The sequence below is a fragment of the Rhizophagus irregularis genome, chromosome 6 (assembly GCF_026210795.1).
Source record: "Rhizophagus irregularis chromosome 6, complete sequence".
Taxonomy (NCBI): domain Eukaryota; kingdom Fungi; phylum Glomeromycota; class Glomeromycetes; order Glomerales; family Glomeraceae; genus Rhizophagus; species Rhizophagus irregularis.
Window position 1 is genome coordinate 4,743,987 of NC_089434.1, and position 17,420 is coordinate 4,761,406.

General features: G+C 30.0%; 5 protein-coding genes across 5 annotated transcripts; 3 read left to right on the forward strand and 2 right to left on the reverse strand.

Annotated features, from left to right (window-relative positions):
- Positions 1–3,325: 3,325 nt before the first annotated feature.
- Positions 3,326–3,729, reverse strand: OCT59_026700 (uncharacterized protein; the record flags this gene model as incomplete). The annotated part of the gene is made up of 3 exons (XM_066143363.1): positions 3,326–3,337; positions 3,411–3,559; positions 3,678–3,729. 3 exons carry the CDS (start codon positions 3,727–3,729, stop codon positions 3,326–3,328), a joined length of 213 nt encoding a protein of 70 aa, XP_065992889.1.
- A 1,006-nt stretch (positions 3,730–4,735) lies between these two features.
- On the forward strand, positions 4,736–5,700 carry OCT59_026701 (uncharacterized protein; the record flags this gene model as incomplete). The annotated part of the gene is made up of 5 exons (XM_066143365.1): positions 4,736–4,813; positions 5,004–5,028; positions 5,184–5,295; positions 5,453–5,497; positions 5,643–5,700. 5 exons carry the CDS (start codon positions 4,736–4,738, stop codon positions 5,698–5,700), a joined length of 318 nt encoding a protein of 105 aa, XP_065992890.1.
- Positions 5,701–8,078: 2,378 nt separating this feature from the next.
- On the forward strand, positions 8,079–10,649 carry OCT59_026702 (uncharacterized protein; the record flags this gene model as incomplete). Its single annotated transcript, XM_025325591.2, has 8 exons — positions 8,079–8,225; positions 8,307–8,455; positions 8,554–8,733; positions 8,816–8,840; positions 8,914–9,276; positions 9,349–9,606; positions 9,677–10,455; positions 10,534–10,649. 8 exons carry the CDS (start codon positions 8,079–8,081, stop codon positions 10,589–10,591), a joined length of 1,959 nt encoding a protein of 652 aa, XP_025180523.1. The 3' UTR covers positions 10,592–10,649.
- A 717-nt stretch (positions 10,650–11,366) lies between these two features.
- Positions 11,367–14,178, reverse strand: OCT59_026703 (uncharacterized protein; the record flags this gene model as incomplete). The annotated part of the gene is made up of 9 exons (XM_066143366.1): positions 11,367–11,830; positions 11,902–12,164; positions 12,237–12,323; positions 12,395–12,560; positions 12,640–12,816; positions 12,906–12,923; positions 13,012–13,058; positions 13,622–13,662; positions 13,739–14,178. 9 exons carry the CDS (start codon positions 14,176–14,178, stop codon positions 11,570–11,572), a joined length of 1,500 nt encoding a protein of 499 aa, XP_065992891.1. The 3' UTR covers positions 11,367–11,569.
- Positions 14,179–14,598: 420 nt separating this feature from the next.
- OCT59_026704 (uncharacterized protein) lies at positions 14,599–15,118 on the forward strand (the record flags this gene model as incomplete). The annotated part of the gene is made up of 3 exons (XM_066143367.1): positions 14,599–14,742; positions 14,820–14,841; positions 14,914–15,118. The coding sequence occupies 3 exons, from the start codon at positions 14,599–14,601 to the stop codon at positions 15,000–15,002; spliced, it is 255 nt and encodes an 84-aa protein (XP_065992892.1). The 3' UTR covers positions 15,003–15,118.
- Positions 15,119–17,420: the final 2,302 nt, after the last annotated feature.

Here is a 17,420-nt window from a genome sequence, read left to right on the forward strand (position 1 = left end):
AAAGATAAAAATATAGGGACCTTTCAAATACCTGGTGTATCTCCTAATGATTTAAACATTAAATTTGATGAAAAAAGCTACATCATCATCATAACAATCTATAAATGGCGCTAGAGTATTGAATTGATATTGTGCATGTTAAGAGATAAGCACCTGTCACAGCACTTCTTGTTGCCTTCTTAGTATGTTCTTGCTGCCTACTTAGTATGTTTACCCATATTACTGAAGCAAACTTGTTCAAAGATTGAGTATAAAAAAATAAATATGCATTGATGTCATTCTTGAAAGTATTTGTTCGTATAATTGAAATTCAGCGGTAACACTATTTGACCCAAATGATAGATGATGTAGTTCAAGTTGTGAAGCAATTTCTATAATAAATTTAAAAGGCAATTTAGAAATTAAAACAATTACTACTAATGAACATAGTTGTCCTGAAAAATCTGCGGGCACAAGTATTAAAAAATTTTTGATATACCCTTCGTCCAGTGTTTCTTCTTGAAATCTCTGTTTCTTTTGTTTGTTTGACTTTTGACTTGATGGGCGACAATTTGCTAGTCGACTTATTGATCTTGTCATTTGGTTCATTCGGATTACATTCTTCCGTTCTGTCTTGTTGACGCTTAGTTAAAGTAATCCACAAATAATACAACAAATCTTTATAGCATTATCTAAATCTCTATCGATAATTGCTCGCAACCTTCTGAACACTATGTCATCATAAATACACAATCTGAAAATCTCAACTACACTAATTTTTGATATAGATATTTGTGCTAAAATGATAATTGAACTTTCATGGTCTTCTCCTTCACACTTTTTGTTTTCTATAAATATTAAAAACCAATTTAGACTTTGCTCAGTCTGGTTCGGGCTGAACCCAAAAAATTAGATTTTAAATGGTATACGCTAAATAGTCTATAATAAAATATTTATATTTATATAATAAAAATTTCCCACTCTCATCTCTTTCAATATGCGTACTTTGAATGCTACTTACAAAACTCGACAGCATATCTGAGAAACCGTCTTCATTTAATAATATTCCAATGTAAGTAAATTATTGATCGGAACACGCTCTTACAAACGCAGAAACAACCACTGCTCAAGAATCATGGTCTAATAGCTTGTTGTACCAAAGCTTTTTGGAGTTGGTAATTGGTCTAATAATTGTCTAAGATAGAAAGTATTAACCATCGAGAGATCAGACCAATTTTTAAGCAAGATACTAAACAATACAATTAAAGAAATATGATTAGAACTTTAGTTTTGATTAAAATAAACAAATGCAAAGAATACTGAAGCAAACGTTGCAGGAATAATTTGTATATTGAGGAATTAAATCATTTTTAAATAAGTTAAATACCAATCACTCACCACATTATAACATTTTCCTACATATAAATAGTCTGAGCCCATTATCTTCAGACGCTCTTTTATGCTCTGATCTTTTGCTTGATAAGTTATTCTCTTTTGTGTCTGTTGCTAAATGGTGGGCCCTAGATTCCATCGGTTTTTCATATGTTCAATATCTAATTCATATTCCTATTAAGCTCCTATATGATTGCGTTTTTGGCCGATTTATCAAACGTAAAGACCCCCGCTTATTGATTAATTTTTCGCCTCTTTCAATTGATTTTTAACCTCCTTTTCTTTCTTTTGGTCGCTTCCTCTATTGCTTCTCAAAATTAATGCTTATCGTTATGCAATCTAAAACAAAAGATCAACGCGTTTTCTATTGTGAGTACTGTGAATAAAATTTTTCAACTACCATACTTCAAATCTTTACATAACATACAACTTTTTTTAAAAAAAATTCCGCTTTTAATCCCACGTTTTTAACTTCTGAATTTCGGTAGTGTAATCTCTAAAAATATTGCCATATTTCTTTTGCCCCTCTATTTATTTTTTTTTCTTTGTATTAATAGTTGAGCAATTCTCAACAAATCATAAACAGTACAACATAGCGATACAAACTCTAGCTTCGGATAATAATACCTTTTGCCATTACGAGAAATTGTAATGAGATTATCAGTTTAATTGAAATATTTTACGCCACTCGGCAGATATCATCACACCAAATGTGGAGTGCTGAGTAGCACATGCTCATCTGGTAACTTTTCGAGCGCAGTGAATGCGGCAATCTTGTAATTAAGAAGAGCTTATATTCATTAGAAATTAGACCGTCGATAGTTTCTTAAGGACAAAGCCATATCTAATCTACGTTAGAAGTGAATGCGCAACAGCAACTTAGAATCATACAACTAAAGTGTATCCATGAGCTGTGTCACTGTAAGTTTGTGGTTTAGAATATTATTTCGATCAAATCTATGTTGTAACTATAGCCGTGAAAAATTCCATTTTCCCTTCCATTTTCTCTAACAGATATTTGAAGTATTATTTCCTAAATTAATACAATCTAATGAGGGGTTTGCATCAATAATATCATTAGAAGACAGGTTTTCTTTGTGTATTGCCAGCACTGCTTTAACAACAGTCATAGTAGTGATATTAGCAGATTCTCATACGCTGCTGTCTAACATCCGCCATATCATGAATCTCTCATAATCGTAAAGCGATATATAGCAATAGTGTTGAGAATTTCTCGACGATTAAATAACAAATAGTAAAATTGATTTCTCTCAAACTATACCAATCATCTATACCAATCATAAAATATCTGAGAAATAATATCCTGACACATAATCTGATCCCGTAAGTAATTCGGTAGATATTTTCGAAAAGGCAAGCGAAAGACTTTAGTTGGGTTGCAGAAAGGATGTACTGAAAGACTTCCCTGCGTTGAGATCTCCTTTATACTGAACTAGAATCGACAGTTCTACCAGAAGATCCATTAGAAAGGAAGCTATGAAGCTAGTATTTATTGTCGAGGCCTTGAACTGAATCATTATTTGCTGGGGCATCCCCAGAAATTCATTTGGATCATGCTTGTAGAAAAGTATTAGTCATTCTAAAAACGGATCTGATAGTATCTTGAATTAGAACTCAAATGCTAGGATCTTTTAATTTAGAATATCTAAAAGATTGGCACCAAAGAATCGGGAGAGGAGGAACGTGAAGAAGTACGTATGGTGATGGATTTGTTGTGTGTAATTTTAATGTCGATGTCGGTGTTACATAATTTGGCGTTATTCGTTAGTATTTCATACTTGTTATGGTTGATAATAATATTGGCCATCTCGTAAAAAGAGTTGACGATTTGTGGGTTAGTTTTCAGTTGCGGTCAAGAGTGCATTCAATAGAAATTGAATTGAAAAGTAAATAACGCGTATTATGAATGATCTAATAAATTTTTCGGTAGAGATCAAGCGTAAAACTATGAATCAAAGAAATATTATTTTTGTGTTAATTCACTAAATAATCAGGTGAATAATCTTTGTCAATTTTACCTCTAATTTTCTTAAGCGTCTAAAAGAATTGTTAATATTGCCGTGATTTTGTGGTGATAATTTTTTTGAAAGATCTGGCATCGATGCATTACTATTATTTAGCAAAGAATAATGATATCGAGGTGTTGAAGGAGTAGATGATGATTCTGCTGATGATAAATATATCGTTTTTCTTGATCATGAGCGTAACATCGTCTCTTTCTCAGGCGTAGGCGACGTCTTTGTCCTTTCCGTTTCTGCGTCCATTTACGCTCTGTCTGGAATTACGGCTGGTTGTTCCGAAGACGAGACAAACGCATTCGCTCAATGTCGTCTTCATACAAGCTCAAAAGATGGTTGGCGATCGAAAATTAGAGGCAAGTGGTATGAATGTTTAATAAATTAATTAAGACGACAAAGTTCGAGAAGTTTTGAACTTTACGCTACATGGGGGTGTCGATCAACAAAATTTCTAAGCCACCGATCACTAGATATTTAAACCGAATTTCTTAATTAATACAGTAGTGCATTTTTTCAATTTTTTTTTTTAATACTAGATAGTATTAAATTTACTTATTATTAATTCAGAATTTATAAATAATTGACAAACGAAATCATTAGTTCCACTTAAATTTCAATTATTTCAATTTTGTTCAAACTAAACAAAAGAATGTTAACAATAAAAGTCTTATTTCAGAATACTTTGAGATTGGCCACGATTTTCGTTCTTACAGCAAAGTAGCAAACACCAGTACACCACTTACTGAAATGGTTAAAATTTTACTTAAAGCCGCAACGGACAATGGGCCTTTCCACTTCATACTTGCTGTTCAAAAATATGGATTTTTTTCTGAGAATATAAGACTTCTAAGAATTTGCATAGATAGGATTTTCACGGTATTATTGATAAGGCTGACCGCATCTTCTCAATTTTATCAGCTTCACGTTTAAGTTCACAATACTCTTCTACAACCCTATCGACGACCTTTACCTTTAGTAGTAGTGGACGTAAGTATTAAAGTATTAATTAGAAATATTTAAAATATATTTATTAATATATATTATATTCTCTTTATATTCAGAGGTGAAAAAAAAAACTTTATCAATAACCATAAAATTTTGATCGATTGGCGATTGGCGATTGGCGATAATCAAAGTATCAAACCACCAAACATCTAAATTAACATATTTGGTAACAATAAGAACTTTTTTTTTTATATATATCATGGATGTATTTTGTTGGTTTTGACATTTATAATTTTTTTCATTCTATTCGATCGTTTATACATACTATTCATTCATACATAATAATCATTCATACTATTTATTCTTCTTTCATCATAGCTATGGTTCAACTTTACGCAGATATTCTTTTATTGATTATGCTTGAATTACAAGATGATATTTCTTCTTTACATTCTTGCGTCCTTGTGAAAAGCTTTAAAAGCAGGCGGAAGTTGGCTAACAAAGGAACGCCGGAAATTTGAGAATTTTACCGAGAAAAATTTCAAAGTTTTTCGTAGCCATACCTTTCACACCTAACGGCCGACTCGGAATTTGCCAATATAAATCGGAAATCGGAACATAGCAAATTTATAATAATCATTGTATTAGTCAAACCACCAGACATCTAAATTAGGTAACAATAAGAACTTTTTTTTTTATATATATAACATGGATGTATTTTGTTGGTTCTGACATTTATAATTTTTTTCATTCTATTCAATCGTTTATACATATTATTCAATCATACATAATAATCATTCATACTATTTATTCTTCTTTTCATCATAGCTATGGTTCAGCTTTACGCAGATATTCTTTTATTGATCATGCTTGAATTACAAGATGATCTTTCTTCTTTACATTCTTGCATCCTTGTGAAAAGCTTTAAAAGCAGGCGGAAGTTGGCTAACAAAGGAACGCCGGAAATTTAAGAATTTTACCGAGGAAAAATTCCAAAGTTTTTCGTAGATCCCGGTCTCGGATAGCCATACCTTTCACACCTAACGGCCGACTCGGAATTTGCCAATATAAATCGGAAATCGGAAATCGGAATATAGCAAATTTGTAATAATCATTGTATTAGTCAAACCTCTAAATTATAGGTAACTATAAGAACTTTTTTTTTTTTATATGTAACATGTTGGTTTTGATATTTATAATTTTTTTTCATTCTATTCAATCGTTTATACATACTATTCATTCATACATAATAATCATTCATACTATTTATTCTTCTTTTCATCATAGCTATGGTTCAACTTTATGCAGATATTCTTTTATTGATTATGCTCGAATTACAAGATGATATTTCTTCTTTACATTCTTGCGTCCTTTGTGAAAAGCTTTAAAAGCAGGCGGAAGTTGGCTAACAAAGGAACGCCAGAAATTTGAGAATTTTACCGAGGAAAAATTTCAAAGTTTTTCAGCTGATTGTCAGCAAGAGTCCAAGAATTTATTTGTAGATCCTGGTCTCAGATAGCCATACCTTTCTTATGGAAATATATCTTTCATATCAATGGAATTACAGTAATTATGTGAAGGACTTTCTACAGTCAACGCTTGTTATAGTGAAGAAATTTGCTTATAGTGACTTTTTTTATCCCCCCAGTTCACTTACTAATAAATCTTATTCGTTATAGTAAACTTACTAATAAAACCTCGATATTAGATAGATATAGTAAACTTTTTAAAAATTTTATATATTTTATTTTATTTATTTATTTTATTTCTAAAAGAGAAAAATTTTATATAGAACGTATATTGTAAATTTATATTCGTTATAGTGAATATCACGTGAAATCATTTCACGAATCAAAAATTAGGTCGCTTTATTATTGATATTATATGTATAAGGAACAAGATCATACTATGAAATGCCAATAGAACTATTATCAGATAAAGAAATTATAAATAATTCATTGATCTAAATATACACAGAATTGGAAATTCTTAAGGCTTTAAAATCAAAAATTAAATACTTTTGTTAAAAGAAACTTTTTATTGTATTAAATCAATAATTTCAATTTTCAGAAATACGCGTAAACTTATAGCGGTAAAAATTTTGCTGAACTTTGTAAAGTGTGTTTAATTTTCGTGTGTAAAATTTTTAATAACATCAAAAGAATAAATCTAACTTATGGTAAATTTACCCAAAAAATGCATCTCTCAGAAGAACATATAATGACTTGAAATTAGCTTACAGTATTTTACACGATATCTCGAATACGCATTACAAATAAATTTCTATTTACTTTACAGTAAATTCAAATATTTCACTACTATGTTTAAACTTAGAAAATATATATATTAAAGACATATAACTTTAAAAATTGGAAGGACATTATTATTTTATTATTGTAATCCAATGAATTAATCTAATTCATTACAATATGCTGAGCATCTTCGTATAAGAATAGCCTCATTTCAACAAGTTATAGTAATCTCAAATTAATCAGTAATATCAAATATAGGTTATAGGAGTGAATCAATAAAATTCCCCAAATTTCTTTTTTAAAATTTAAGAACCAATTGACATACATTACAATATGAATCTTACTTTTTAATTCATCTAAAAGATTAGATGCCATTTATGGTTAATATCCAGAAATATTTCCTTATCTCAATAACAGATAAGTTATTGCAATAGAATCTTTAAATACATTCGCTACAATATGGCATCCATACATACCATTCATATATATGATGTTATTATTTGTAAACTTTAATATGTTTTCTTTATTAGCCAAATAAAATAAATTTCTTTATTGAATTAAAGTATTTCTTTTTAACATAAATTTCATTGATTTTCGTAAAGTCTTAAATTAAGGCGCCAAACACCAACTTCTTTACACCAGATTGTGCATTAAAAGCTAATATTTTTTTTTACAATCGATTGAACATTTAATTTTACGAGTCCCTTAATTCAATGAAATGCTTTTTCCTTTACCAAAATAATATATTTTACAATAATAAAATTCAAATGTTTACACAAATAAAAATGAACGAAAATCATATTATTGTATAAGACAATTATCCTGGAGAGTTATTTTGAATATAGGATTAGAACTTCCCTATTTGGGTTTTAAAAGTTTTATAATACTAAATTAGCCTTTAGAACATTAATTTTGTTTTTGCTAATAAAATTCATAAGTAAATTGTTATGAATTTAATTTTATCCGGGATCTATTTTATTTCAATCTGATCACTGGATGGTGAGAAAATGATTAAAAAGACTAACATCTTTGAACATTAGTAAGTTGATGACCAATATAAATATTATTTAATTTTATGAAAAAATGAATTACATGCATGCATGGTACGATAATTTGAATTACTCACAATCATGTGATTTTTAATAATATAATAATTTCAAAATTACTGTAGATTGTAGACCTACAGTAGTTTAGAATGTAGAATGTAGATTCTGTCTTCTTGAAAATAATCTCATTAATACATTTAAAAGCTGATGATTATCTTTTCGGATCAGACGTTGGTCATCTTGATCGTGTTTATGTTGTGCAACTGATGCCGCATATTATATACTTTTTTTCTGATATATAAGGCACTCTCCCTATCCGCCCTCGTTCTTAAAGATAGTTGATTTCATACTTCGCTTTTAAATAACTGCTACAATAGAAAACCCATTGTTTTTACTATAATAAAAAAAATAACGTTGAAGGAACTATGGAACAAATTGCAAGCTCTAATGTCCAAGTTGTCCAAGAGGAGGTCAAGATATCGGTACATCCACTTCCAGAAGATAATGATGTAACAAATAAAGTAACGCTTCATTCCCCCGTAAATGTTCATCGACCTAAGGTTTGGGCTGAGGTATATCGTAGCTTTACCTTTTTTTGTTCTTCAAATAAAGATTTGATTATTCAATTAATTAATTTATATTGTTTTTAAAAGACACGACAAGAGTTATGTGAGACATTAGCTTATTTTAGAGCGTATCAGGGTGGAGTATACCATAAAGATAATGCAGTATACGCGTACCTTGTTGATGGGTTTGGAGCAAAGAGAGATGTCTGTAACGGGCGCGTAATAATATCACATGGGTAGACTTTTTAAAACTTATGATTTGTTTAAGTAAAATATTGATATGAATATTAATACAAATCGTTGGTTTTGGTTGAAATTCAATATTTATTTTCAGAGGAGGAAAGAGTATTAAACAGAATGACAAGTATGAACTCGCCAAATCTCAATCACCTACCGATAATTCGGTCAAATCCTTGTTGAATAATTATTATAACAAACAACCGTTAGCAATAATTATCGGTAACAAATGTTCAATTACGAAGTTCAAAGTTCCTGCGCGATATTGCGTACTTGGGTAAGTCTTATTAAGTATTTTATATAAGAATAAATATTAATACAATCGAACTAAACACTTTATTTTATGTTATTTATGATAGATTTTATTTAATCACACATGCATGGGTTTGCATAATTATTTACCAATTTGAAAAATATGAAATTATGATTTCAAATATAACACATTAGCTAATTACAGGCGGAACTTGAAGACGGTGAAAATTTAAACGACGAAGAGGCTTTAAACGAAGATGCTTTAATCGACGAAGAGGCTTTAATAAACAACACTCCAGTAGCAAAAACTAAAAAACATAAATCGAAATCGAAATCGAAACCGTTTATTCGTTGGAAATTTCGCTTTGAATGGATAGATACTCAAGAGTTTTTCCCTTGGTGGGAAGACCCTGCGGAGATAAATAAAATGGATTTAGATGATCCAAATTCCGATAATAATGAAAATATGGAAATAGATTCCGACACTTGTAATACATGCAAACAACAATTTTTTCCAATTTATAATTCATGGATGTGCTTAGAAAGCTCATGCAAATCTTTTTGGAAGGTATATATATTAATCACATTTTCCACCCATTTTTACTATTATTAAATAAAGATAATTTAAAATTTTGTCCAGATATGGAATACTGTTAAAATGAGTTGGGAAAACGCGCCACAAGACCTGTCTTTTAACCCGATATTTTTAGTTCCTGGGTTTATTTCGGGGGAAATTCTATCAAGACCGCTCCCGTTTAGTATTATTCCTTCTCCTCCGATTGGACATAATAATATTGGTGCTTATTCTTTAATGCATTGGAAAGGATATCACTGTTTAAGATGTGGAAGAGTTTCATGTCGTGTTAAATGGAGCTGCTGGGAATGCATGAACTGCCACGTAAGTATTAATTTAATTATTCAGTGAAACAATTTCTTAATTTTTATTAATTATTTTCATCATAAAATAGAAAACTCTATCAGCTCTTAAAACGATTTTGGATAAATCTATGCTAGCCGATCCACATCGACTTGTTTTTACTGGACCTGCCACAGACTGTGAAGGGTCTATATTAAATGGCAGTAATATAACTCGGGATCGAACAATTTTGTCAAACGGAGTAATTTTGATGAAATATAATTTTCCGAATGACAACAGAATATTTCATTTTGTATCTAATGAAATATGTAATGAGATGCCTGATATTTTTTTGAAAAATTTTCAAGAAATAGACAACGAACAATTAAAAAGGCATCCTATAAAATCTAAACTCGAAACTCGATTATTTGCTAGACAGTTTACGTTGAACGTAGGTGAACATTATAAATTCGCCCTTGAATTAAATACTGTGCCATGGAAAGACGCTCCGAAAGTATGTAATGATACTCTTGATTATGTTAAAAAAATCATCGAGAACTTCGTTCCAGAAGTTAGCCATGATTTTAATCAAATGTTAGTAGCTATATACATGGAGGGGCAAAGAATGTCCTGGCACGATGATGGAGAAAAAGGTGTTGGTCCGATAATAGTTAGTCTATCACTTGGATCTCCTGCAGAAATGAAAGTTCGCCGTAAGCTAAAAAAAAAAGTCGAAGCCTCAAGTTCTAAATCTAGCAAAAATGATGAAAAAGGTGATTACACACCAACATTTCCCATTATGAGGCGAAATGGTCCTGAATTATTATTAAACTTAAATCATGGTGATATAGTAATAATGGCGGGTGACACTCTTCAAGAACATTATGACCAGTAAGTGTTATGAATTTGGTTCTTTTATTTACAGTATATAAATAAGAATATTAATATAGATTGAATCAATTTATTTAGTATGGTGGCTCCAAAAGGATTTCGGGTTGCCTGTACGATTCGAAAGATAGAAAAATAATTTTATTTATTAAATAATATATAAATAAATTAATAAAATAATATCAACGTTATTTATTTAAGGTTAGATTTTGCGCGAGTGCTTTTTATAATGAATTTCTCTTACAAATTACGAAAAAAAAGTGCAAACTTATATCTATCATGATTCCTTTTTATTTATAACATTGATTTTTATCGGGTTTTCTAGTGAAAAAAATGCGGTTTATTATAAAAATAAAAAATATCAGAATAAATTACAGGAAAAAACACGCAAAATGTTAGGTGAGAACTGTGAATTGTTCTTCATCTTGATCAATTATGACAGAAATTTATTATTCAGAGAAATTTTTAGCGAATTATCATTATAGGACGGCACAACAGTTTAGTAGCGGACGCATACGAGTAAAAACTAAGGGGAAGAGAAAAAATCCATTAATTCTTGCTGATGTACTTTTTATTGGGCCATGGATCGCTGGATACTTTCAGCATTTATTTTTTTTCTGACTTAATTTTATTAGGTGGTTCACTTGTAAGCGGAAAGATTCAAGTCAGTGATACTTAGAGACATAAAATTTCACTTTTTTGTTATTTAGGTGATTCTTCATAACTCTGGTTTTCCTTTATTCTTTTTACAATTGCACGTGATCTGGTCAACATCTGACGCCAATGGCACAACAAATACATCCAAACTTTGGCATCACAAACCTGAAGAATAAAAAAGGTTAATCTTTCTTGTAATGATTTTTTAATAATTATGGCACTTAAAACATCTCATTCCACCATTTAATTCTTGAAAATTTAGAAATTGGAAAGGATCAAATCCCCATTTCCTCATTAATTAATTTTATTCTTTGATACTTAGAAGCTATTCACGCACGTTTTATTGTACATGAATCTAATTATATTAACAAAATTCTAATCATAATTTCGAGGAAATGGCATACTATGGTGGATGAGGAGTAAACTAAGTTTACACATCACCACACATCACTATCAGAGTTTACACATCACCATCATTGTGCACCCAGTCACCAAAATTACTACTAGATACCAATATTTTCCGTGCAGTTTCCAAAGATCCATCCCCACCAATGTCTTCATATATTAACCTCATCGCCGTTTCAGGAATAAGAACTTCCATCATATAATCTGCTGGTTTCAATGGAGCGGTATTTTCTGATGTAAGAATATGAGTATTTAAAAATAACTTCATTAAAACATCTGAAATTATAAGAGCTCCTTTTGTTCCATAATACCCCGCCTAATTTATAAAATTCATTAAATTATTAATTATTAATTAAATTAAATAAAATTCAACGCAAAATAACTTACTCTTAATTCTTCAAATCGGTTAAGTAGCCCCAATGGGGATGCAGACTTTCGTCCATTCTTCTTATAATATTTTAATGCGCAGTTACGATAATAACTATCAGCAGTACCATCAATGATTTCCAAGAGATTATTTTTAAGCTTATGAATACGATCTGGCAATTCTTCAAAATTAATTACAGAAGGGTAATTATTTGCCACGCCATCTGAAGTGACTGATATCTCTGCAAAATGAATAAAACAGAATTCTGACGCTGGAATCTTCCCTAAAATATTCACTATTAGTAAATAATAAATGATTTTCCCTTCAAAAAAAAAATAAATATAATTCCAAATACCTTGTTTGATAAGCTCTGATGCTGATTTCAATCTATCAGACATTAAAATAGGTAAAGTAGCATTACAAAACGGACAACGTTCACTCGCTATGAATTGATAAATCATATCATTTTAATTAAATTCACTTGATTAAAATTGTTTATGCATCAATACATACTCCCGTCAACATTTTCATCTTTAAATAATTCTAATTCATAAAGTTCTAATTCATCAAGTCTCAAGAAATCCACATCAGTATCCAATTCATTAAAATCATCAGTAAATCTTTTCGGACTTGGCATTATGAATCGTTCACTAGGTAATTGTTGCGTATTATCTACATTCTAATAAATAATAGCAATACATTTTCTTGGTTATCTTTTAAATAAAATTAATTAAATTACTTAAATTACTCTTTGATACATTTTTTTTTCGTGAATTTCTTCTTTTAGTCTGTTTTTTTTGTACAGAAGGTGATTTCGACGAATTTGGGGGTATAATAATTGATGCCGATCTAGTTCTGGGACGTAGGTCATAAGTCGAAATGACTTGATTTGATATAGGGGTTCTTTTAGTCCTTTTACGTGAAGCCGACATTTTCTATAAACATAATTATTTTTTTTATTAAGAAATATATATTTACACATTTAATAATAAATATAAGTATTTTAATTTAATAAATTAAATACGTTGAAGCTTATTTGTTTCTATATTGTTGAGTAAAGTCCGTTTTGACAATTGACACGCGAAACAACTAACTGCTATTACGCGTTAAAAGAGTTAAATAGTACCTACAGCGCCTAGGAAATACGATACGCGAAAGACAGCATAGTATTTATGTTCTTTTTATAATAATCAAGGTTACACTAATAGTCACGAGACATATAATATACCGATTCATATTTTATTGGTTAATTGTTAAATAAATAAGAAAGATCAAAAAAAAAACCATCTATGGTGGCTGTCACCTATAAACAAAACAACAAACAAACAACAATAGTCCGAAATTTGAAATTTTTTTTATTTATATTGTTAAAATATAATAATTGCCGCGTGAATTTTATGTTTTTATGCCTGTTTTCATTATCATTTGTTCCAGTTTGTGCCTAAAACAGGAAATCCAGACGTGTCCAAAATGTCAATTTATTACGCTATAGTATAGTACCGTAAAGGATCCCCTTTTCCACATTTTCCGCGTACCCCATAGTAATATAACTGGATATTTTATTAGACAAAAAAAAAATTTTTTTGATTTAGACCCGGGTATTATCATACTTGTAACTTTATTACTTAATTGCGTTACTTAGTAATAAATGATAAACTTGTATTATTTAATTTGTGTTACCTAATTTACCAAACTGTATTGCTTAAATGAGGAGTTATTAAAATATTAAACCCAAATTACCCAATAACATTGTCTTGCCAATAAAAACAAAATTTTTTAACCTGTTATTTTAATACGGTAATATACGAAATTCAATCAGTCAAAAAACCTTTACTTTATTACATAATACGTTATTACCATAACAGTATGCATAAAGGCATTAGCTGAATTATTAATTCCAATCCTGAATTACAGTCTGCTTCACTTTCATTACTATCCCCTGATTCACTTTCATTACTATCTCCTGATTCGCTTTCATCACTGTCTTCTATTTCACTTTCGCCACTTTCTTCTGATTCACTTTTATCATAATCTGAATCATTTTCGCTACTTTCTTCTGAATCATTTTCGTTTCTCTCACCTTCAACGTTTCTCTCACCTTCAACTTCCAAGATCTTCTCTATTACCCTATTTTCTAATCGATCAAAATCAAAAATTAAAGTATCTTCTGTCCCATATATAGCATTTGAAACGCCACAACACTTGAACGACCGCCTTATCATATTGATATTGATAGCATCCCAACCTTCCATTACCATCTTGCTACAAGTGAGTAAGATGGTCTTTTGATTTTCCATAATTCAATTTTTAAATCGCTGAAATTGATATAAACCCGGATAGGTACTAGAGTATTATGTAAAATTTGCATGCCAAAGAACTGAAGTAAAATTCCGTGATGGTACATTCGTTCCTAAATATATAATTTAATTACCGTTTGAATTAAACGAACTGAACGAAATTAAATAATTTTAGAATATTCAGAATATTCTCACTTTAATATTGATCTTTTAGAAGATTTCTTGATCAAAAAAAAATCGAATTAATTGTCTATTGCTATGCACTAGACGATTTGATCGTCAACCCATTTGATTATGTCACTTCGTCACGTCTGATAAAATCGATCATCACGTTTTGAAATTTTTCTTGAATATTTTTTTTTCTCGTTTTTATTTTATTTTTTAACAGTTCGTTTTAGTTTTCTTTCTTTTTATGTCCTTATGTTCCTCGGTTCTGCAGCAATAGAATTGTTTCCTTCTTTTTTCTTTTCGCTTCTCGTTGTTGATTTCCTTTCTTTCTTTAGGACTTCAAACTCATCAAAGGTACATTTCCTTCTTATTATTTCTTCGGTTCTGCAATCAAAGGCATGTTTCCTCCTTATTTCTTTTTTTTTGTTTCGTGTTTCTTGTCTCTAATTTTTTTTCTTTCTTTTGGTCTCTAGGTTCTTCAGTTTTGCGACAAAGGTACTTTCTTTTTATTCTGAATTTTGTTTTTATTTTTTACCCTTTGTTTCTAATTTTCCTTTTTCTTTTAAGTCTTTAAGTTCTTCCAATTTGTGAACGTACTTTTTTCTTTTTATCCCTTTCTCTATGGGGTTTACCTTGATCTTTTCTTGGTCTTGTAAATTTCGTCCTTAATCTTCATTCCCCCTTTCTTTATTTTCATTCTTTCTTTTTCCCCAATTTTCATCATCTTTTATTTTTAATAAAGATATAAATTTCGCTCCGGACTCATACCGGTTTCCATTTCCTAGTAATATAAAACTATTCCAATCTTCCCATTGACTCTAGATATCAACGAATTCACGGATTCCTCTGATGAGTTGATTATGCTAAATTAATTGGACCTTGCCTATTAGCTTGTAAATTTCTTATGTTATAAAAATAACATATTAAATGTTTGTTTCTGATTAAATATCTACCAATCAAATTCTATGTGCGCAATGTGCGGAAGATTGGTCACGTGTGAAGTTTTGCACGTTCAGTTCTATTTCAGTTTTAATTCTTATGGATCCCTTATAATAGATATTTACCATCATTGAAAACTTTGCTAACATGACTTTTCAATACAGCTATACAACTAAACAATCAAAGAAAAACGAATTAAAAAATTGATACTTCCTCATCAAAATTTGAAATTTTTCTAAAAAAAAACCTTACCTTCTTTTCAATAAATCCCATATACAATACTACAATCGTTAGCATCAGATAATTTTCAATTAACTAATAATTCCTCCATGTTCATGAAATTATGTGTACCCAATAACCTCTATATATCGCATACTTTTTATTGTACTATCAGCTGATCCTGTTACAACTTATATGTAGCATGTATAAAAATTTTGATGAAATGTTGAAATGGTATGCTGGAAAATGGGATTAATTCTATTCTTACGTAAAATTTCTTTTGACTTATTGAATGCTTCCATCTTTGCATCAATGCTGATTGACCAATAAGCATTGAATTTAATAACTGTATTATATTCAAATTTTCATTTAGAACTCTACTGTATTAATTTAAGTCTTTCGGTACCTTCGAAATATTAGAATTGGCTTCCCTATGAGTTCACCCAAATCCGCTGATTGAATTTTAAATTTCCCTCGTCACAATTTACATAATTCTTGATCTGACTTCGTTCAACTCGAGATTTCTGAACTTACCTCATGACAATTAGACTTTAACGCTTGAGTTTTTGAGTATCGTCTTGATCAATTAAATATGTGTGTTTCTTTTTGACCTTACTGGTACTTGAAGGCTTATCATTGTTGAAAATTATTTTTTCTAGGACTCCATTCTTTTTTTGTTTCGCGTTACCAGACCATCCTGATCTTTGCTCTTAAATTTAATATCTCTATCTCGCTCGCTTACTATATCTTTCTGAGATTTTGATTACCACAAAGATTTCTGAGAGATTTTAGCGATATTTGTCTGCGGTTTTAGATTAGACAGGTGAACGACTGCAGTAATTGCAATCTGGATCTAGGCTTTTGGATTTTTAAGATTTATCAGATTTTTTTGAAGAAGTTTCAACAATTCTAACGAACTCTAAAGTTTGATCCTTAATTTTAGGAATTATTTCGGGTTGTCAAACTTTCCGTTTGATTTTCACGGTCCATAGATAAATCACAAAAGGTTGACCAAGTAAGCATAATTCTTCACCTTTAAGTATTCCTTTGATTCTGAAGTCGTTGGACTATGGTATATCCTAAAGAATAACCAGATTCAGACATATGAATGTTGTATAGCCGTCGGTTTACGCGATTTTGTAGTTTTTACGGTATATTTCTTTTTTGCTTGGAATAAAAATACTTGTAATTTGTGAAAATACAAGTATCGTTTTTTTACACATGATTTCCACTGATTATGTAGGTACGTCACACATCAATACACTGATCACAACCATATCATTTACTTTAAGAAAAGCGAGAATATTTCATTTACAATGTGAGAAGAGAAGTTCCAAAATGTTGAAATAACATGGGAAGTTGGGAACTATTGAATGTATAATATCTATTTGTATAATTTTAGTTTAAATCATTGCTCGTGGATGTACACATTGCAAGCACTATAATCTACTAGTCCCATTATGCAATTCTTTAAAAAAAAAGCTCAAAGCTTCTTTTTATCAGCATTTCCACTTTTTGTCAAATTTCATTTCAATGATTTAATTAATTTTTGGTTCATACTATAACTTTGAATATAAAATAATAAAAATTTGAGAGAATTCACTACCGACAATTTTTTTATTATTGGAAGGAAACTTTTTTAAACGACACCATGATCTGATTGACTAAAGTACATGAATGTAAAGTTGAAAAATCATTCTCAAAATATAATATGACATCATATGTTAGTTCTTGTAACTCGAAAGAACTTCCTAAATGTTACGCCATATCACTTTGACGTAAAAATTCGTTTCCTTAGTCCCTTTTGCATCCTAATTATTTTGCAATATAGTGTTACTCTTTTGCAGGTGAAATGCTCGCTCTAACATAAAACTCTTCGACATCCAGGTCCTTTTACAAATATCAAGTTAATTCAT